This window comes from Cherax quadricarinatus, chromosome 3 (genome assembly GCF_038502225.1).
Source record: "Cherax quadricarinatus isolate ZL_2023a chromosome 3, ASM3850222v1, whole genome shotgun sequence".
In the NCBI taxonomy this organism is placed as follows: Eukaryota; Metazoa; Arthropoda; class Malacostraca; order Decapoda; family Parastacidae; genus Cherax; species Cherax quadricarinatus.
Window position 1 is genome coordinate 64,607,791 of NC_091294.1, and position 23,303 is coordinate 64,631,093.

The following is a 23,303-nucleotide window of genomic DNA, read 5'->3' on the forward strand; positions in this document are numbered from 1 at the left end:
TTATGTATTGGTGTAACCCTTGCCGTCTTGAGTAGTTTCGGGAAGGTTCTAGTTTCTAGTGACTTGTTAAAAAGTAATGAAATAGCAGGCGAAAGGACATGGGCCGCTCGCTTGTACAATAATGGTGGGACATGAGACAGATTCCCTGAGTTATTTTTAAGTGACTTTATAATCTCGGTGACTTCCGTGGGCTCAGTTGGTGCAAGATAGAAGGAATTTGGGAAATTCCCATCTAGGTAGTCCCCGGCATGGGCATTGGTATGTGGGATTTTATTGGCGAGATTAGATCCTATGGTTGAGAAGAAGTCGTTTATCTTGTTAGCTGTGTCAGTGGGATGCAGTGGTGTTTCATTAGGTTTAGTTAGGACAATATTCTTGGGGTTTTTTCAGTTTTTGGGTCCCTAGAATCTGAGTGTGTTTTCCAGGTCTTTTTTATATCTCCTCTTGTGTCAGTGAATCTACTGGAGTAGTATAGTTGTTTGGCTTTCTTTATTACTTTGGTGAGAACTGATGAATAGTGTTTAAGAATATCTTTGTGTATTAAGCCCTGTCTATATTGCTTTTCATATTGGTGTTTCTTATCAATGGATTTCAGAATGGTGCTGGTTAGCCATGCGCAACCAAGCCGTTTGTTTGTGATCTGTTTCGTTTTTATAGGACAATGTTTGTTGTATAGTCTAAGTAATTTGTTAAGAAAAATGTCTGTCCAGTCGACTCAGAAGATGCCAACAAGTATATTTGGATAGAAACAGTCATAAAAATTGTAAAAAAAAGAAACTCGAATTGGCATCCTGTCGTATTGATGACCCCAGCAACAAAAAAAAATCGAAAGACATACGGTAGGGCCCCACTTATATGTCGGGTTAGGTTCCAGGCTGTCACCAGAAAGCAGACATCGCCGGAAGGCAGAACGCCTTTTTTTCCATTTATAAATGCCTGTAAATGCCAGACAACAAGTTTACACTAAATTATATTAAGTTAATAATAACTTAATACACCTACCATCCGACTTACGACCGAGTTCGGTTCCGAGAAACCGGTCGTAAGTCGAAATGGTTGTAAGTCGAACTTTACTACTGAATATCAACAAAACGTTTTTGTAATGACTTTATTTTATTGTTTTATTTTGGTATTTCATGTTTTACTTCACTTTTTATGCTTTTAGTACTGTATTTTATACTGTAAGGTTTAGGATAAACACTGTGTACTACACAAATAATTGTTTATTTCCCAGAAATTTGGCATAAAAAACACGGTAGTAAGTAGAGTGGTCGTAAGTCGGATGGTAGGTGTATAATTTAGTAATAGAACTAGGGATTAAAAACACACTAAGTAAAATGTATTCACAGTACATTCATTACTTATCATAAAGTATTTGTAATCTTAATGTAGGGAGAGAGGTGAGTAGTACTCATTTGTAGGAAGTCAGGTGTAGGTAGCCCTGGGTCCCTGTCTCATATTTAATATACGATATTTAAAACATCCCTGAGAGTTAAAATACACATACAGTACACTCACTATTTACCTTAAAATATGTGTAGTCTTAATATTGGAAGAGAGGTGAGTAGTATTTATTTGTAGGAAGTCAGTGTAGGTAACCGGCAGGTGTAGCCCGCCTGGGCTACACCTACCGGCTACCTACACTATGGCCCAGAGCCATATTATTAGCATTGACATACCTTGTTAACTGAATTTAATTGTTTCCAACAACTACCTTTAGATCCCATCATAAACGAAGGGAGAAGTAATGAATAATTCATGCTGAAAATTGTAAACAAAAGCAGAGTGTAGGAGTGGCTGGGCCAATCGCAGATTCATACACGTTTTCTCTGTTGGCTGAGCAGAGAAAACGTAATGTTGTCCCTCCACCCGGCTACCACACAGGTAATACCTGTGTGGTATTATTATCAGAGCACATATAAAATATGCAATAAATGCCAGACAACAAGTTTACGCTAACTTATATTAAGTTAGCAATAGAAATAGACATTAAAAACACAATAAAAGGTAAGATACACACAGAGTGCGCTTATTACTTACCTTAAAATATTAATATTAATGTGTGTGAGGTGAGTGGTAGGGTGTTTATTAAATAAAATCAGAATGACACACCATCATCCTCTAACTTGGCACTTAAAGCAAGAGGCTTATGACTCCTCTTTTTATCACAGCTAAGCTTAGACGCTATCGTCAACGAGAGCCAACTAGTTAACGAAAGAGTAAATGAGAGAGAGAACGAGATAGAGTTCAGACAATGTAAGAATACAAACTGAACAGGTAGTGGGCAATCACTTGGTCAGGCGAAATAAATGCGTATTAATGTGTCTATTTTTAGTTCATTCACGTACATTTGTAAGAGTTTGTAAAACATTTACCTCAATTTTTTTTTATTATAATAATTACCTCGCAATACAAATACTCTTACATTGTGTGTAAGTTGTACAAGTTAGTACAGAATAAACAAACAGCAACACACCATTTTGAGAGTGAATGAAGATATTATTATAATTATTATCATAATAAAAAGCACTAAACCTACAAGGGTTGTGAATTGCTATATATATAGTGAAGGCATACAAAAAGAATATTTTTCTACAGTTATCCCCGAGTTTGACTAGAGAAAATGTAATTCTTCCAACACTACCTACACAGCTGCTTAGTAAACAAATCTCATACAGGTCTGCCATCACAAATCCGGCAATCAGTTATTCGGTTCCTTCAATTATTCGGCACTAATTTAGGCTAGCATAATTTCAAATTTCCAGGGTTGCCACACCAACCTGCTGGTACTGTTTGGTGGCGCTACTTGCTGCATAAGTCATTCTAATTTCTTTTCTCCATTTATTGTTATAACCTGCTTACTTTTAGCCCTAACCATGGTTCCAATGAATAAAAGAAATACTTTTCATTGTGTAAAGCACCTACACAGTACATTGTCCATTAAAGATAAGGTGGCTTTGAAGCCACTGTCGGTTGCCATGAGCTCAGTCTCGTGATGCAGGGGGAATATGTTTTATTATTACGCTAATATCAACACTGCAGCTGAATGCCTACCATAATTGATCTAATATGACATAATAAACAATATAGATAGCATAAAACATGTTAAATAATCCAAAATGAATAATACTTGGCATAATACCGAGCAGTTCGACGGAGGTATGAAGAGGATATGGGATACAAGTACCATTCTCCTATCCCTGTCTTGGGGCTTATATTAGAGAAAACGGAGTATAACACAGGGCTAACTGTGATATACACTCGTACCGCGCCATAAACCTGAAATAAGAAAGCTGTTTTCTCTTCATAGATTATCACACATAGCATACGTGTAGAGAACCTAGCTTAACCCAAAAAAGTCAGATAACGTGGCTTATTTCTAGTACCTGGCTTGGGTTAGCCATAGTATATGATTTTTGGTAAATATTCAGTTCCCAGCCAGGGTAGAAACATCGGGCGTGTTTCTTTACACCTGTTGTCTATGTTCACCCATCAGTAAATGGATACCTGGGTGTTATTGGACTGGTGTGGGTGTTATCCTGGGACACTGACCTAATATGCTTGAAATACTCTGCATAACAAGCGGCTTTCTATATAGGAGTATGTCACTGATGTCAGCTATGTCTGTATACCATGTACATGTAGTAAATAAAGATATTATTATTATTATTATTATTATTATTGTTGTTGTTATTTTCTCAGTTGTTTGTTGGGTTGTATTATTGAAACATGGGCAATGTACAATGGGAAGATACTTCTTAATGTACACCAAAAATGAAAAATCAGACGATAAATAGCGGAGTTAACTTCTCGACCATTAGCGGCCGCGTAGCGGTATATTTTTATGTGGTTTTTATGGTTATATTCTCGTTTTTTTGGTCTCATTTGATAGATTGGAAGATACATTACAGAAATAGATATGAATTTGAATGCTTTCATGACGAAAAGTACCTTGAAATTGCGCTCACAGTAGCGAAAATGTTCTATTCTGTAGCAATGCTCGAGTAAACAATACCTGTCCACCTGCCAGTCCAAATTCCAATATGGAGTCAAGAATGGGCTCACATTATTTATACAATTATTACAGTAATGCAATTGTCTGCGTAACAGTAAATCTTCTATTTTTTGTGTGAATAAAAATTCCAAATGGTAAGCAAGAGTAATATAAGTGGGACCTGGAGCCAAGACTAATGAACAGAGAAAATGTTATTTTAGTGCCAGAATGTCTGCATTGTTTATTTTGGACCCTATTTTGAAATTGGCATCTGTGAAATTGGCCAAATTGCCAATTTCTGACCACTTTATTGGGTAGTTGAAATAGGTGAATGGGCGGTTTCTTGTACTCAGTCGACAGACTAGAAGTAAGTAAATAAGTAAGTTTATTCAGGTATGCACAAATAGTTACATAGATTATCTGTCTCATAAACACGCTAGATAACAGGGATATCTTGCTACTCCTACTTACACTTTGGTCACACTTCACAGACACGCACATGCATATGTATATACATACATCTAGGTTTTTCTCCTTTTTCTAAATAGCTCTTGTTCTTCTTTATTTCTTCTATTGTCCATGGGGAAGTGGAAAAGTATGTTTCCTCCGTAAGCCATGCGTGTCGTATGAGGCGACTAAAATGCCGGGAGCGATGGGCTAGGAACCCCTTCTCCTGTAGACATGTACTAAAAAGAGAAGATGAAAAACTTTATAAAACTGGGATGCTTGAATGTGCGTGGATGTAGTGCAGATGACAAGAAACAGATGATTGCTGATGTTATGAATGAAAAGAAGTTGGATGTCCTAGCCCTAAACGAAACAAAGCTGAAGGGGGTAGGGGAGTTTCGGTGGGGGGAAATAAATGGGGTTAAATCTGGAGTATCTGAGAGAGTTAGAGCTAAGGAAGGTGTGGCAGTAATGTTGAAGGTTCAGTTATGGATGGAGAAAAGAGAATATGAATGTGTAAATGCAAGAATTATGTGGATTAAAGTAAAGGTTGGATGCGAAAAGTGGGTCATAATAAGCGTGTATACACCTGGAGAAGAGACGAATGCAGAGGAGAGAGAGAGATTTTGGGAGATGTTAAGTGAAAGTATAGGAGCCTTTGAACCAAGTGAGAGAGTAATTGTGGTAGGGGACCTGAATGCTAAAGTAGGAGAAACTTTTAGAGAGGGTGTGGTAGGTAAGTTTGGGGTGCCAGGTGTAAATGATAATGGGAGCCCTTTGATTGAACTTTGTATAGAAAGGGGTTTAGTTATAGGTAATACATATTTTAAGAAAAAGAGGATAAATAAGTGTACAAGATATGATGTAGGGCGAAATGACAGTAGTTTGTTGGATTATGTATTGGTAGATAAAAGACTGTTGAGTAGACTTCAGCATGTACATGTTTCTAGAGGGGCCACAGATATATCAAATCATTTTCTAGTTGTAGCTACACTGAGAGTAAAAGGTAGATGGGATACAAGGAGAATAGAAATATCAGGGAAGAGAGAGGTGAAGATTTATAAACTAAAAGAGGAGGCAGTTAGGGAAAGATATAAACAGCTATTGGAGGATAGTTGGGCTAATGAGAGCATAGGCAATGGGGTCGAAGAGGTATGGGGTAGGTTTAAAAATGTAGTGTTAGAGTGTTCAGCAGAAGTTTGTGGTTACAGGAAAGTGGGTGCGGGAGGGAAGAGGAGCGATTGGTGGAATGATGATGTAAAGATAGTAGTAAGGGAGAAAAAGTTAGCATATGAGAAGTTTTTACAAAGTAGAAGTGATGCAAGGAGGGAAGAGTATATGGAGAAAAAGAGAGAGGTTAAGAGAGTGGTGAAGCAATGTAAAAAGAGAGCAAATGAGAGAGTGGGTGAGATGTTATCAACAAATTTTGTTGAAAATAAGAAAAAGTTTTGGAGTGAGATTAACAAGTTAAGGAAGCCTAAAGAACAAATGGATTTGTCAGTTAAAAATAGGAGAGGAGAGTTATTAAATGGAGAGTTAGAGGTATTGGGAAGATGGAGGGAATATTTTGAGGAATTGTTAAATGTTGATGAAGATAGGGAACCTGTGATTTCGTGTATAGGGCAAGGAGGAATAACATCTTGTAGGAGTGAGGAAGAGCCAGTTGTGAGTGTGGGGGAAGTTCGTGAGGCAGTAGGTAAAATGAAAGGGGGTAAGGCAGATGGGATTGATGGGATAAAGATAGAAATGTTAAAAGCAGGTGGGGATATAGTTTTGGAGTGGTTGGTGCAATTATTTAATAAATGTATGGAAGAGGGTAAGGTACCTAGGGATTGGCAGAGAGCATGCATAGTTCCTTTGTATAAAGGCAAAGGGGACAAAAGAGAGTGCAAAAATTATAAGTCTGTTGAGTATACCTGGTAAAGTGTATGGTAGAGTTATTATTGAAAGAATTAAGAGTAAGACGGAGAATAGGATAGCAGATGAACAAGGAGGCTTTAGGAAAGGTAGGGGGTGTGTGGACCAGGTGTTCACAGTGAAACATATAAGTGAACAGTATTTAGATAAGGCTAAAGAGGTCTTTGTGGCATTTATGGATTTGGAAAAGGCATATGACAGGGTGGATAGGGGGGCAATGTGGCAGATGTTGCAGGTGTATGGTGTAGGAGGTAGGTTACTGAAAGTAGTGAAGAGTTTTTACGAGGATAGTGAGGCTCAAGTTAGAGTATGTAGGAAAGAGGGAAATTATTTCCCAGTAAAAGTAGGCCTTAGACAAGGATGTGTGATGTCACCGTGGTTGTTTAATATATTTATAGATGGGGTTGTAAGAGAAGTAAATGCGAGGGTCTTGACAAGAGGCGTGGAGTTAGAAGATAAAGAATCACACATAAAGTGGGAGTTGTCACAGTTGCTCTTTGCTGATGACACTGTGCTCTTGGGAGATTCTGAAGAGAAGTTGCAGAGATTGGTGGATGAATTTGGTAGGGTGTGCAAAAGAAGAAAATTAAAAGTGAATACAGGAAAGAGTAAGGTTATGAGGATAACAAAAAGATTAGGTGATGAAAGATTGGATATCAGATTGGAGGGAGAGAGTATGGAGGAGGTGAATGTATTCAGATTTTTGGGAGTGGACGTGTCAGCGGATGGGTCTATGAAGGATGAGGTGAATCATAGAATTGATGAGGGGAAAAGGGTGAGTGGTGCACTAAGTCTGTGGAGACAAAGAACTTTGTCCTTGGAGGCAAAGAGGGGAATGTATGAGAGTATAGTTTTACCAACGCTCTTATATGGGTGTGAAGCATGGGTGATGAATGTTGCAGCGAGGAGAAGGGTGGAGGCAGTGGAGATGTCATGTCTGAGGGAAATGTGTGGTGTGAATATAATGCAGAGAATTCGTAGTTTGGAAGTTAGGAGGAGGTGCGGGATTACCAAAACTGTTGTCCAGAGGGCTGAGGAAGGGTTGTTGAGGTGGTTCGGACATGTAGAGAGAATGGAGAGAAACAGAATGACTTCAAGAGTGTATCAGTCTGTAGTGGAAGGAAGGCGGGGTAGGGGTCGGCCTAGGAAAGGTTGGAGGGATGGGGTAAAGGAGGTTTTGTGTGCGAGGGGCTTGGACTTCCAGCAGGCGTACGTGAGCGTGTTTGATAGGAGTGAATGGAGACGAATGGTTTTTAATACATGACGTGCTGTTGGAGTGTGAGCAAAGTAACATTTATGAAGGGGTTCAGGGAAACCGGCAGGCCGGACTTGAGTCCTGGAGATGGGAAGTACAGTGCCTGCACTCTGAAGGAGGGGTGTTAATGTTGCAGTTTAAAAACTGTAGTGTAAAGCACCCTTCTGGCAAGACAGTGATGGAGTGAATGATGGTGAATGTTTTTCTTTTTCGGGCCACCCTGCCTTGGTGGGAATCAGTCAGTGTGATAATAAAAAAAATAATAATAACCTTGTCAGTCCTTGAGCAAGGACCACCAAGTTTTGGAGCCTACTCTACCTGATGCCAGCTTTATTTTTGTGTCAGCCTCCTATTTATAGATGACCCTCTTTTGGACTTCTATTTTCTTACAGGCTTGCTTGTAGGAAAATGGGAGAAGATAGTGGGATGCCTCTTATACTTTCTCCAAGCAGTAGCAGCCTCTTTATGATGAAAGCCAAACCAAGGCTTCATCACATACTGTTGGTGAGGGATATGTTCTTGTTGGAGATTAAGGATGTGCTCAGTGAAGGCATTCAGTTAGCTGTCAACATCACCATGGAGAAGAGCATTCCAGTCGGAGGCCGTGAGCTCAGAGGAAAAGGTTGGCCAGTTTCCTATTTTCCATTCTTCACTTTGTTCTGTTGGAATCTTTAGTGTTGTAAAGCCTTGTGGTCAGATGATCCAATATCACCAAGGGGCTGGCAAGTAACTATACTTTCTAACAGATCATTCACTACTGGATTGAGGGTTGAGCCAGACATGTGCGTAGGGAAATCAACAAAGTTTCTCGTGTCAAGCACAAGGTATGGATAGACTGAGGGCCCTGAATCTGCACTCTCTCGAAAGGCGTAGAATTAGGGGGGATATGATCGAGGTGTATAAATGGAAAACAGGAATAATTAAAGGGGATGTAAATGGCATGCTGAAAATTTCCTGCCAAGACAGGACTTGCAGCAATGGTTTCAAGTTGGAAAAATTCAGATTCAGGAAGGATATAGGAAAGCACTGGTTTGGTAATAGAGTTGTGGATGAGTGGAACAAACTCCCGAGTACAGTTATTGAGGCTAAAACGTTGTGTAGTTTTAAAAATAAGTTAGATAAATACATGAGTGGGTGTGGGTGGGTGAGAGTTTGACCTGACTTGCTTGTGCTGCTGGGTCTGGTGCCGTGCTCCTTCTTTGAGTGGAGGTGATCAGACTGGGTGGGTCATTGGGCTAATCTGGAGGGGGGGGACATGGCCCTGCTCTGCATGGGTCAGTATGCCTGCTGCAGTGCTCCTTCTTTCTTATGTTCTTATGTATAAGATGTTGGTTGAGGTCACCAACAATTGTGTTGACATTTGTGCTGAAGTAAAAGCATGTCCACATTTTCCATCAGGAAGTTGATTGGGTCTGCATGTTGCCACTGAGGTCTCTACATTGCATATGCTAGTATGAAGGTACTAGTGGTTATGCATAGTTTCAAGAATATTATTTCTAAGTGAGTAGGGATGGCACCATCAATGGGTTGGGCATGTACACTTTTAGAGAAGCACACAGTGACACCACCTCCTTTTCCTTGCCTGTCTCTTCTCATCCATGAGGTGTAGCCAGCATCTCTATCAAAATTGTCTGGAGTCCTGTCGTCCAAAAATGTGTCTACAACAGTGACCAAATCGGGATGTCGAGTGTTCATAAAACTGTGCATGAGCTCCCTGACATTGGTAATGAAGCCTCTAATGTTGGCCAACAGAATGCTGATAGACTGGCTCCTCGTGATTGTGTTCAGCTAGAATTGATGGGTGTGTAATTTATTTATTTATTTGTTTATTTATTTATTATTAATTTGAACATGATACAGAGAAGTACAAGGAATACAATTTTTAAAGTGCAGCATGCCAAAGCCCCTTGTATGCAGTGCATTATGGGCAGGCTTAAAATTAACTTAAGATTAACTAAGCAATGATATATTCAGTGGTACAAAAATTATTGTAAACAGATAACAATTTAGTACAAATGAGTATTACGAAGACAGGTCATATGGTCATTGACTGTGATGCTGAGCAATCAGTAGAATGGAGTATTCTGTTGGGTAATGAAGTTAAATATTAACAAAGTTTGATTGGGTCACAGTATGACATTTATGAGATACAATAATGAGAAACATTTATGAGATACAGTTTGAGATTCAATTATTCAGTATTTATTTAGTTGTGGGTGAGTAAGTGATTTTTGAGAAGAGACTTGAATTTATAAACAGACAGTGTTTCTTTTATATTCACAGGTAATGAATTCCAGATTTTAGGGCCTTTTATGTGCATTGAGTTTTTGCATAGCGTGAGATGGACATGAGGAACATCAAAGAGCGATCTGTCCCTTGTGTTATGGTCATGTGTTCTGTTGAGGTTGGTAAGGAGATGTTTGAGGGGAGGGTTTATATCAGAGTTAAGTGTTCTATGTATGTAGTAGGTGCAGTAATAAGTATGGATGTTTTGTATGGTGAGTAGGTTTAGAGTTTTGAATATTGGTGGAGTGTGCTGTCTGTAGTGGGAATTTATCATTCTGACTGCAGCCTTTTGTTGGGTAATTAGTGGTCTGAGGTGGTTTATTGTTGTTGAGCCCCATGTACAAATTCCGTAGGTGAGATAGGGGTAAATGAGTGAGTGATGTAGGGCCAGGAGGGCTGACTGTGGAACATAGTACTGTATCTTCGTTAGTATGCCTACGGTCTTGGAATTTTTTTGGGAAATTTGCTGTATATGTGTTTGAAAGTTGAGTCTATTATCAAGGTGGATTCCTAAGAATTTTCCCTCTGTGAGTTTTGTGATAGGTGATCCGTTCATCATTGTTAAGAGACACGTCTGTAGCTCTGTTACCAAACTGAATGAAGTAGGTTTTGTCAATGTTTAGAGTAAGTTTGTTGGTCCTCATCCAGGTTGATATTTTCTGTAATTCGGTATTTACAGTATTGGCTAGCACGACTGGGCTCGGGTGAGAGAAGACGTATATAGTATCATCTGCAAATAGTGTGGGTTTGAGTAGTTGCGATGCATTTTGTAGGTCATTTATGTATATGAGAAAGAGAAGAGGGCCTAGGACACTTCCCTGTGGGACACCAACTGTAATTGGCTGTGCGGAAGAGTTTGCCCCATTTGTGTACACATATTGGCTTCTGTTGCTGAGGTATGACTTTAGGTAGTTGAGGGAGTGCCCTCTTATACCATAGTGCGACAATTTTATGTGGAGCAAGTCATGGTCAACTGTATCAAAAGCTTTACGTAAGTCAATGAAGATCCCCAGTTGGACTTTTTTTTCTCTATTGCAGTGTAAATATGTTCTAGCATGTGTATAATAGCATCATTAGTATTTTTATTAGGCCTGAACCCAAATTGACAGGGGTTGAGTATGTTGTGGGAGATGAGGTAGGAATAGATATGCTTATGAATTAATTTTTCAAAGATTTTAGAGAGAGGGTGTAAGTTGGATATTGGCCTATAGTTATTCGAGTCTGTGTGGTCTCCTCCTTTATGGATCGGGGTGACCCTTACTATTTTGAGAACTGTAGGAAAGATAGAGGATTCAATGGATTTGTTAAAGAGTGTTGCAATGATTGGTGATAGCACCTGTGACACTTTTTTGTATATATAGGGTGGTAAGGCATTTAAATCTCCTGTCTTTTTTTTTAGTGTGTTGATAATAAGGGAGACTTCAGTTGGGTTAGTCGGAGCTAGGAACAGAGTGTTCGGGTAGTTGCCAGTGAGGTAGTCATTGGGTGGGTATCTGAGCTTGGGATTTTATTGGCAAGGTTTTTTCCTATACTGGAAAAGAAATCATTGAGTCTGTTTGCTGTTTCAGTAGGTATGAGTTGGGGTTCCTCTAGTTTTGTTAATTCAATTTCACTATTTCGTGTTATCTTTTTTGTTCCTAGAATTTCTGATAGGGTTTTCCAGGTCTTTTTTATATCACCTCGTAAGTTGGATAATCTGTTCTCATAATACAATTTTTTAGCCCTTATTATTAGGCTGGTTAGGACTGACGAGTAACGTTTTGTTTGGTCTCTGGTTATGTGGCCCATTCTGTACTGTTTTTCGTATAGGTGCTTTGTATTTATGGATTTGAGGATGCTGGGTGTTATCCAGGGACTGTTCAGTCTCTTTGCAGTCATCTGTTTAGTTTTTTTAGGGCAGTGCTTGTTATAGAGGTATTGGGTCTTTTTTAGAAAATTATTAATACATTCGTCAATATCTGTATAGGTTTCTTGCTCAGTATGCCAGTCAATGTTTGTCACTGCTGCTGTGAAGTTATTAATGGCTGCCTCATTGTGAAGTCTGAAAGTGACTTTAGTAGTGTCTAGGAGTAATTTGCCAAGGTTTGTTATGAGGAAGGTAGGGTAGTAGTCTGTGGTATTATCTGTGATTATGCCTGATCTTACCCCTTCATCGCGCAAGGGGTCCGAAAATTTGAAATTCGAACTGAACTCCCTATGGAGGATAGAGTAACTCAATACAATGTCACTGATCCCATATAAATTGATTTCTGATGGTTTGTTTTCGAGCAATTGCTAATCTCCGAAGACCGAAAATATTAGGCTGCTCCCGACAAAGGGATTAAAAAATTTTATGTTGCAAACTTGCAATTGTTAATAAAACACACCAAAACAATTTTTTAAATTTAATATACAAACAGACAATATAAAAAACATAAATGGAACTTGTATCAAAACATTTTTTAATTGTTACAAAAATATAAAAAGGAAGCAAATATCAACAATGCCAAATTGCAAAGTGATGCAAGTTTCAATCCCTATATTCCTGAGATTCATTTGGAAGACCAATGATTCTATATTGCTAAATGGAAAGATGGAAGTCTGAGAAACAATTTCTATCAGTCTTTATGCACAGATTTACTTTGCATACACTACACACGAATGACGATGTTACCGTTTTCTTCGTGTTGCTGCAATACTTGCAAGTAAATGGCCTTTGCCCTGCCATTGGGAAGTGCATTAGACTAATGTCTTTCCTAACACTGTCATCAGGCATTTCTGTACGTTTTCCCCTCCCAGGTTTCACTATGCCAACACCATTGGAAGTACATGGTGAATTAGTTGGTGAAGGTCTTGGAGTTGTTCTTAGGATGCTCCCTCTAAGGTTTTGTCCTTTAGACCTTGCAATTTCAGAGATACAATTCCTGAAATACTTCAGTTGCATACACTTTTGCTTTATTGCTCGAGAATCACGGCAATAAAGCAGCCATGCATTCACAACAGCAAGATCAAGAATATAGGCAAATAGCCGCATGTACCAACGTTTTGATTTCATTGGTGTTTTGTAGAGATGCACCAACATGTTGCTTTTGTCAATACCTCCCATGTTTGCATTATAGTTCTTGATGACTGCAGGGCACGATATTTGCTCTTTCCTCTTTGTAACCTTGTTATATCTGTCAACAAGACTCAGAGGCTCGACCCCAATATCAGTTGTCACTAAAGTCACAACTTTGGTGTCCTTCCATCTTACAACAAGGACACCATCATTGTTGTTGAAGCAAAAATTGCCCCTGACCACACTGTTCCTTTCCATTTGTTTGATAGGCGCCAGATGTGGCTTACCACATCTATTGTCACGTACTGTTCCAGTGTATCTGCAGTTATACTTATCTCTTAGTAGCTTGACCAAAGGTATACTTGAAAAGAAATTGTCAGCATAGATTGCTGATGTGTTTGTCTTGTTCATAGTTTGTGCAAGTACCAGAACAATCTTTGTACTTATTGGAAGTTTAGATTCTTCCTGTGGCAGCTGTATGGGATGTGTGTCAAAAGTTGTTGTGCCTTGATACATGAGTATATCATGTATGAGTCCATCTTGACTTGCACGACAAAAAAGTTTGAAACCCCACTTATCTGGTTTTGTTTTGATGTACTGCCTTAGGTTTCCAGCAGTTTTACCCTTGAAACCAACCATGACTTCATCAATAGATTGCTTGGGTGTAGCTGGAATTTTCAAGCAAGCATTAGTTAGTTCAGTGTAAAGAGGCCTTACTTTGTAGAATCTGTCATTATCCTTTTTTGTGTTGTCATTGAAATGAATATGACTTCTAAGGTACCTAAACCTCTTAGACGCCATGCTATCTACAACCTGTGGGATCCTAAAAGCAGCTTTCCAATAGTCTTCGAGGGATGGTATTACAACCTAGGATTTCAAATGGCCTGTTATCCCAGGTGTAATGGGAGCAAATAAACACAGTAGAAAAAGTTTAGACTTATATTATCCTTCACCAATTATAACAGCAATATGTACACTATGTACAGTGATAAATATAGTGCACTCCACGGTAAGCAAGGCAGAAATAGAAGCCACAAGATAGCAGACCGTGCTTCAACCAGCTCTAGAATGGGAATGACAAGGGCAGACAGGAGAGCGGTATCCACATAACCTCTGCGATTGTCAATCCCACCTTCTTATTGGCTAGAACCTGGTCACTAGTTGAACGATGGGGCCCCATCATCAACTCTTAGCAACCTGGTTCGCTGGTTGGGGGAGATAGCCTGTAAATGAGGGTGTGTCCATGCGCCGAATAAAGGTTACGTACTCTTTGCATGCCACACCCCCACCCCCGAGAAGGCTCAGGATTAGGCTGCCACCTCCCAGTGGTAACCGTGCCGCCATGGCACCAAATAATGGGACCGCCTATCCTCTCCACCATCCAACTCTTAGATAGAGCTCAGCTTTCCTAGTGACCAAAAGCCAAACCCTAAACTCAGAGTGAGACAGCAGTCAGATAGGCCAACATAGGTCCAAGATACAAGCGGACGGTAGCCCGTATCCCCTCACTAAAAAAAAACCCCCACATCAGGGGATAAAAAAAAGAGCTTGAAAGGGGGGTTACCACAAATACATCCTAACCTAAATAAAATATTAAACTAGACTCTTGACAAAGAGTCTGCCAACACATTTTCTTTGCCGGCAATGTAATTTATTTTTAGGTTGTAGGGCTGCAGCCTGAGCGTCCAACGCATAAGCCTTGTGTTGTGATTCTTCATGGCTTGGAGATAGACTAACGGGTTGTGATCACTGTAGACTGTGACCACCTGCGATGTCTGGCCCACATAAACATCGAAATGTTCCAAAGCCATTACCAGCGCGAGGGCTTCTTTTTCAATGGTAGAGTAAGCTCTCTGATGTGGCTGGAACTTAGCTGAAAAGTATGCGATTGGCTGCAGCTCTTTGTTCCCGATTTGTAATAGTACCGCCCCAACCCCAGACTCACAAGCATCAACCTGTAATGAAAAAGGTTTGGAGAAGTCTGGAGACAGGAGAATGGGTGCAGAGCACAATAATCTTTTTGCTTTATTAAAAGCAGTGTTACAATCTGACGTCCAATTAAAGGGAACTTTATGACTGGTAAGAGAGGTAAGAGGGGCTACAATATCTGAGAAATTCTTACAGAATCTTCTGTAAAATCCTATCATGCCTAGGAAACGTTGAAGAGATTTCCTATCATGAGGAACTGGATAATCTTTAATCGAAAGAACTTTAGCAAGTTTAGGTGCAACATTACCACTACCTACTTCATGGCCTAGAAAAGTGATAGTGGCCTGGCCAAAGGAAGATTTAGATAAATTAACTGTTAATTGGGAATTCTTAAAGGTCTCAAACAGAGCTTTAAGTCTAAGTAGGTGTTGATCCCAAGTATCAGACACCACAACAATATCATCTAGGTATGCTGCCGTGCCTTCAAGTCCTTTAATAGCCTGATGGATGAGTTTCTGGAATGAAGAGGGGGAATTTTTCATTCCGAAGGGGGTAACTGTATACTGATAATGACCTCCTGGAATCACGAAGGCAGAGATTTCCTTCGCCTTATCTGTCAAAGGTACCTGATAGTAACCTTTAAGGAGATCTAATTTGGACACAAAAGTAGCCTTACCCACAAAGTCAATTACGTCATCCAGACGAGGAAGAGGGTAAGCATCTGTGATTGTGACCTCGTTCACTTTACGGTAGTCTGTGCACATACGAAACCCTCCATCAGCCTTTTTTACTAGGATGCACGGTGAAGCCCATGGACTAGATGACTCCTCCACTAAACCATGTTCTAACAAGAAGTCTACTTCCTGCTGAAGTAGCCTTTGCTTTTCAGGATTAGCTCTGTAGGGGGAGAGTTTAATTGGTTTAGATTTTCCCACATCTACATCATGGTAACCTAACGTACATTTTTTCGGCACATCCGAAAAAATATTAGGATATGACTGTAGAAGCTCAGTTAAATTGGTTGCTTGTATTTCAGATAATCCATCCATTAACGGGCTAGGATCCTTGAGGAGGACAGAATTTGAAAGTTTAGTATTAATTTCAGAGATAGAGTGCAAAGAGTCAGAGTCGTCCTCAGAGGTAGAGGACAGAGTCATTACTGGGACTTTATCTGGTGTATGAAAGGCCTTGATTTGATTAATGTGGTAAGTTTTTGTTTTTGAGGTCTTATCAATGGGAGCTACCACATAATTTAAATCAGATAATCTACTTACAATCTGCATAGGTCCCGTATATCTAGCTTTCAAGGTGTGGCCAGGTATAGGTTCCTGCACCAACACCTTGTCTCCTGGATGGAAGGAGCGGAATTGTGCACTTTTGTCATACCTCTGTTTCATCTTACTTTGAGCTATCTTTAGGTTAGCCGTGGCCAACTCACGTGCCACCTGCAACCTTGAAGACGGGTTGTAGAGTGCTGAGCTTACGTCTTCTCCCATCCATCCTTCTTTGAGCACCCGAAGAGGACCTCGTACATTGTGCCCAAAGATCAGCTCAAACGGACTATACCCTGTAGACTCTTGCACCGTCTCTCGTACTGAGAACAGCAACAAAGGTAGAGATTCATCCCAATCTGTCGGAAAGTGCATGCAAAAACTTCTCATCATTGTTTTTAATGTTTGGTGGAATCTTTCCAAGGCGCCTTGGGACTGAGGATGATAGGCAGTGGATAAGTTGTGAATTATCCCTAACCTAGTTAATACTTCCCTAAATGCTTTGGCAGTGAAGTTAGTACCTTGATCACTTTGTATAGTTTTAGGAATGCCAAAACAAGAAATGAATTTTGTTAAAGCTTTGAGAATAGCTTTAGTATTGATACTACGCATTGGGATCGCTTCAGGATATCTGGTTACTTTATCCATAATTGTAAATAAATACTGATTTCCAGACTTTGACTTAGGTAGTGGACCTACACAATCTATAATTAAATCTGCAAAAGGTTCTCCATCAGCAGGTATGGGTTGGAGAGGTGCAGGTTTAATGGAATGTCCAGGTTTTCCAACTTGCTGACATTCTCGGCAACACCTAATATGATTCTTCACATCTTTCTTTAATTTTGGCCAATAAAATTCTTTTGTGATTCTATACAAGGTTTTTGTAATTCCTAAGTGACCTCCTGATGACGTATTATGAGCTATATTTAATATCTGAGGTCTATACTTGGTTGGAACCACTAACCTGTCGTATAATTGCCGGCCCTCTTTCTCCTTACCAGTCTCAGTGCAAACCAAATAATCATTTTTAACTTCATACTTGACTGGATGACCCCAAGAGGATTTACCCATGGCTGCCTGAAAAGCGAATTTTAAAGAAGGGTCCTTTCGTTGTTCCTCCCGGAAGGACAGTCCCTCGGGCATGGAAACAGAGACATCTGGCAATCCTGCAACCTGGGAATAGGAAGGCTTGATCGGGGTCTGTTCACTTGATTTACGAGACTCCGGCCGGTGTGTCTCATAAAACAACGTGGCTATTCCGAGATCGGAGTCGTCCAAGGATAGGTCAACATTCTCCCCAGACAACCCTTGGGATGTTGCCCGAGTTATGGCCAACACTGGAGAAGCATTAATCATTATAGGTTCAGGACACGAAGTAACAGTAGTAATGTTATTACCCAGTAATAACATGGCATTTTTCATGGGAAATCCTTTTGAGATACCTACAGTCAAGTACCCAGTGTAATATTTGCACTGTACATAAATTTTATGCAAAGGAACTGAATATATAGCTCCTCCATAGGCTTCCAATAAAACTGAGGAATTCAAGGAAGTATTCTCTGAAAGGGGTAATATTCCTTCTCTGACAAGTGAGCAATATGCTCCAGTATCTCTAAAGGTATTTACTTTAGTTGGTTCTGAGTTTTCCTGAAGGGAAATAAGACTTTCGCAATAATAAGGGGCCATACCTTTTTCTACTTCTCTAGGGGACATGTTACTAGGGATATTAGAGATTTTCCCGATGGGTTGAGGTTTTTGGGGGCAGTTGGAACTGATGTGACCTACTTTATTGCACCTGAAGCAGACGACAGGCTTGCCCTTTACTCCCTGATGACGTTGCAAGTGGTGTCGTTCTGGCTGGTGCCTCTCTGGATATTGTTGTCGAGATGCTCCATAAGTAGTTTGCCTCTCCGCAGGGGGACCATATGTTGAGAAGCGTGGCTCACCAGGTGACTTGGTTGGATGACGTAGACGCTCTCCCTCCGGCTGGCACTTCATTCTCCAATGTTGTCGATCTCTGCTCACGCCAGACTGTTGAAAAGAGAGACGGGACCGCTCGGACAAGGAGCGGTTCGTTTCGAAGGTATCAGCCAACCTGGCCGCCTCCAATGCAGTGGTTAAGTCACGATCCTGCAGAAAGACACGAACCTCTGGTCCCACAGACTCCAGCAGGTTATCAATCAGAATAAGCTGCACCAGCTCCTCAAAGTTAGAGACACCACTCGCTTTATACCAGCTGGTAAAAGCTTTGGTTTGCTGTCTCACAAAGTCCACCAGGGATTGACCAAGCTGCCGCCTGTTCAATTTGAAGGTCTTACGATATTTAGCTGGGATACATGTATATGCTCCCAACACTGTGGTCTTCACTACTTGATAATCAGAGAATTCAGCGTCAGTTAATACCGACGTAAATTCCTGTGCCTTACCCAATAATGCTGTATGAACCAACGCTGCCCAGTGCTGTTCCGGCCACCTCAAGGCTCGAGCCTGATTTTCGAAGCTTTCGAAAAATTGCTCTGGTTCGGCCTCATTGAAGCGGGGAACAAGCTGTACTGCTTTTTGTAAACTGAAATCGTTTACAGAATGCGAAAACTGCCTCCTTTCTCTTTCCCTATCAAATTCTTCCCTTGCGAATGCTCTCTGTTCCCTAGTTTGCTCCAGCGTGATTTTTGCCAGCTCAAGTGCCAACGACGCTGATTCACCTCGAGACAACCCAGCTGCACCATACTGACCATTTTGCTCCGTAGGTGTATCATCTTCCTCATGCGAGAACATAAGAGTTTTTTCCCTAGCTCCCGTAGAGGGAGGAGTTTGATGTGCCATCTCTTCTTCAATAAGTATGTCAGCAATAAGTGAACGCAGTTGCGCAGCTGTGAGAGTGCGTTTATAGGGAATGCCAATGGAACGAGCAATTTGCCAACAACGCTGTAGGGACAATTTAGGTAGGTTATGCAAAGTATATGCCGACACCAGGCGTCTGACTCGTCTAGGTGGCATAAGTTATTCGCTATGCACAGTACGAATACCCCAACGTAACACGTTAATTTGCAGAACACGCTTAGCTATGCACAGTACGATTGCAGAATACGCATACAAGCAAAGCCGACTGCACACAAGATTGACCGTAGCGAAGCGAGCACACTGAACAAGCTAGTAGCGAGCTGTTGAACGATCACACAATAGCAAGGCTGATCATAAGCAACTGACACGCAAAATTTGTAAAGCGAAGCGAAACAGCAAGCTACACAATGTTCCTGCTACAAGCTTCACCCTAAGCTCAACCGTTTCTCTAAGTCCAGCTCTCGGACAGGCTACCCATATTACAACCTAGGATTTCAAATGGCCTGTTATCCCAGGTGTAATGGGAGCAAATAAACACAGTAGAAAAAGTTTAGACTTATATTATCCTTCACCAATTTATAACAGCAATATGTACACTATGTACAGTGATAAATATAGTGCACTCCACGGTAAGCAAGGCAGAAATAGAAGCCACAAGATAGCAGACCGTGCTTCAACCAGCTCTAGAATGGGAATGACAAGGGCAGACAGGAGAGCGGTATCCACATAACCTCTGCGATTGTCAATCCCACCTTCTTATTGGCTAGAACCTGGTCACTAGTTGAACGATGGGGCCCCATCATCAACTCTTAGCAACCTGGTTCGCTGGTTGGGGGAGATAGCCTGTAAATGAGGGTGTGTCCATGCGCCGAATAAAGGTTACGTACTCTTTGCATGCCACAGATGTCCTTTCTTCCTCCTCATCATCACTTGACATCTCTGCATCCTGTGCATCCAGTGGCAAGTATTCATCACCACTATCCAGCAATTCTGGTTAGTCTACCTCTGGTTCCGAGTCACTGTCTTCAGAAACGCAGACATACCTCGACCTGCTGGTCGACTGCTCCCCATAAAACAGCCTCTCATGGAACTGGAAGGACAATAGAAACCTCCTGTATAAATCCAGACCACTACAGAGTTCATATATGCAATTGAAATTTTTTTATAAATATTTATTTGACTATAATTGGACATTCCCGGAAACTCGCGCAAGACCGAAAGAATTCGGACTAAAATGCTTGCACTTTTTTCAACTGCATGCTACACTCATATTATGCTTCACACGGACTTTAGGTATATATCAAAATATGCCTAAACTATTCATGTAAGCACTAAACACAACAATCAGTACTTACCGACATTGTAGAATGTATAATCCAAGAGTAGATTAGTAAGGGTGGAGGGAAAAATGCGTGTGTGTTCGAAGCCAAGCCACCAGTGTTTATATTTTGATCTCTCAACCAATGGGAAGGCGGCAGAAGCGAACTGTACTTAGCTGAAGAGACTCAGGGAAGGCTTGTGATTGGTTGGAACTAAAGAACGGGAAGCTGGTCGCGCGGGGCGCAAAGTATGACACGCGCCAAAAACACGTAATTAATACCGAATTTTTTCGGCCAAGCTCGACAAAGGGTTAACCCTTTGTCGAGCTTGGATATGGTGTTGGTCCAGATGTGGTCTAGTAGGGAAACACTAGTCTCTGTAACTCTTGTAGGTTTTGTTACTGTTGGTAGCAACATGTAGTTGCTCAGTGTTTGTGAATTCAGCAACGTGTGGGTCCTGGTCTTGTAGGAGATTTATATGAAGTCACCTGAGAGTAGTAAGTGATCTTTGTTCATGCATGCATCAGTTATCATACTTCCTAGGTTTTCACTAAAACGGCTAATATTTGACTGTGGTACTCTGTAGATGTTTATCACTGTGAGAGGTTTTTGTAGATATTTGGATTTGAATTTAGCTATTATATATTCCCCATGTTCATCCCTTGTGCAAGTATTAGTGATACATTCTAGTTGGTCTGAGTAGTATATAGCTGTGCCACCCCCTTGTTGATCTGGCCTACAGTTGTGTATGGCTGTGTAACCAGGAATGGCATAGACATCTGTAGTGTCAGGTATAAGATAAAGTAAATGTTCTAAAGCTATAAAATAGCACCTGAATTATTTTAACAAATGTAAAAATATGAGCTAAAGTAGCTCTTTAAAGCTAAAATAAATGAGACAATATAAAAGGTACTAAAATAATTTGTGGTGAACAAATAAATTGGTAATCAAATAAATGAATATAATGGCAAAATAATGAACTTATTACACTTTAGCACCTGAGAATAGCACCTTGATTATTTTAACAATTGTGAATATATGAACTCTGGTTGTTATATAAGCTAAAATAAAGGAGAAAAATATATAAGGGACTAAATTAAGTAATGGTAAACAAAGTTAAATTGACAGATAGTTACTAAGATATAATATTGATTTGGGAGTAAGATCGGACTTGAGTCCTGGAGATGGGAAGTACAGTGCCTGCACTCTGAAGGAGGGGTGTTAATGTTGCAGTTTAAAAACTGTAGTGTAAAGCACCCTTCTGGTAAGACAGTGATGGAGTGAATGATGATGAAAGTTTTTCTTTTTTGGGCTACCCTGCCTTGGTGGGAATCGGCCAGTGTGATAATAAAATAATAAAAAATCTGATTTGTTATATATAGTAAGTTGAGCAATTTATTGTACTTTACAAAGTAATAAAAAAAGTATGAGGTAGTTGGTACTAGTTACCAAAAGATAGTTTAGGGCCTTGAACAATAATATAATTGAAATATTCATTAATTGCACACACAATACAGTCACTAAGATATGAAAATAATCTAAGAGTAGGATTTGCCTTATAGCATAAAGTTTGAGCAATGTTTGAGTAATGTACCTGCCCTTGAAACAGGTAGGACACTGAGGCAGCCGCTGGGACGTACCTCTGTGGTTTTGTATATGGCACAAAACTACCTGCTTGGCTGAGATAGTTGTAGCTGAGTGGGTGACGTGTGAATGTTGTCACCAATTTAGAGATCCTACTGGTATGCTCTGAGAACGTATCTCTGAAGAACTGGTTGTTCTGTCTGTCAAGTTCCTTTTTCTTACAACACTAGCCCTCCTGATGTCCCCTTTTGTGGCAATAATTGCACCTGGTATTGCGCAGGCAGTTGTCAGTGGTGTCCCCCTCTAGAGTGACAGCAAGAGCACTACCTAGGTGCCTAGGACAGTGGACTCCTATTTACTGCAACTCTTGTGTTTCGCTGCTGATTCAGCAGCTGATTTCTCTGTAGGTTCTGCTGCTGGTGAGCTTGATGATTATGTGCCTGGTGAGCATTTTCATGGGACTCACTCTATCTCTGTCTTTGTCATTATGTCTCTGTTTCTGTCTCCCTTTGTCTCTCATTTTTCCCCTTCCCCCACCCCACCCACATGGCCAGAAATTGTTGGTTGTGTGCGTGCTGGACAAATTTTTGTGGTGCCCAAAAGGTAAGAGTTGCTCTGGCTATTGTTAAAGTGTTCTTGGATGTTCCCAGAGGTTGATGCAGTGTGATGGCAGCGAATAAGTGTTTTGAGAGCATTCTTGTTGTCTGGGAGGCTCCCAGTGAGCCACACATTGGCATTTTTGTGTGATTCCAAGGTAAGATCCTGAGGTTTTGTTAGCAGTTGGTACTGTAAAGAATACTATTTATGCCATGGGAAACAACATGGCTTACCAATATAATTATATGTCTGTGCAGCTGTTCTGCTGTTTTCCTGAAAACTTTTTTGTTGTTGGGGAATTTTGTGCACTGACATGCCTATCTATGTTGTTGTTCGCCATGATACCTTTGCAAAGATGTTGTCCCGAGTGATATTTCATACCCTATTCTATCAGGTTATCTTATGTATGATCACTGGAGGTAAGTTTTCCATTTTTATTATATATTACCTTGTACATATTGTAATAATAACCCTAGACATAAAATAACAGTGAATATTAAAAGACCAGTAATATATGCAGTAGGTGTTAAACCTGAGGAGCCTAGAAACAGTGTTTATGTACCTAAGCTATCTCTTGATTATAAGATTAATCAGTGAACAGTTAGATTATCATACTTTATCTGTCATTGATAGTGTCGTACGTCACCCAAACCTACTTCCCGTGTTCATAAGACTATTTACACATTCAATAATTGTCTGGTAATTTGAAGCAATTTGTTCTTCTGTATATATTTAATATATAGTCTTGGATTCTTGTGTAATATAAGGCTAGAAGGAATGTCATGGCTTACATGGTAAGCAGGATATTGCTACTCCCTTTAAGCAA

The 23,303-nt window shown here is 40.3% G+C and overlaps 1 protein-coding gene across 5 annotated transcripts in view; it reads left to right on the forward strand.

Moving 5' to 3' along the window:
- Positions 1-23,303, forward strand: part of LOC128704660 (ecdysteroid-phosphate phosphatase) — a 111,273-nt gene that overhangs the window by 13,401 nt on the left and 74,569 nt on the right. Inside the window, exon 1 of one of the 5 annotated variants that reach the window (XM_070092061.1) lies at positions 22,865-22,896. The exons of 3 other annotated variants lie outside the window; for them this stretch is intronic. In XM_070092061.1, the coding sequence (XP_069948162.1) occupies positions 22,880-22,896 (17 nt within the window). In that variant the 5' untranslated portion in view covers positions 22,865-22,879. Of the gene's footprint in view, positions 1-22,864; positions 22,897-23,018; positions 23,177-23,303 lie in introns of those variants that run through there. One more of the 5 variants, XM_070092041.1, reaches the window with a different exon arrangement.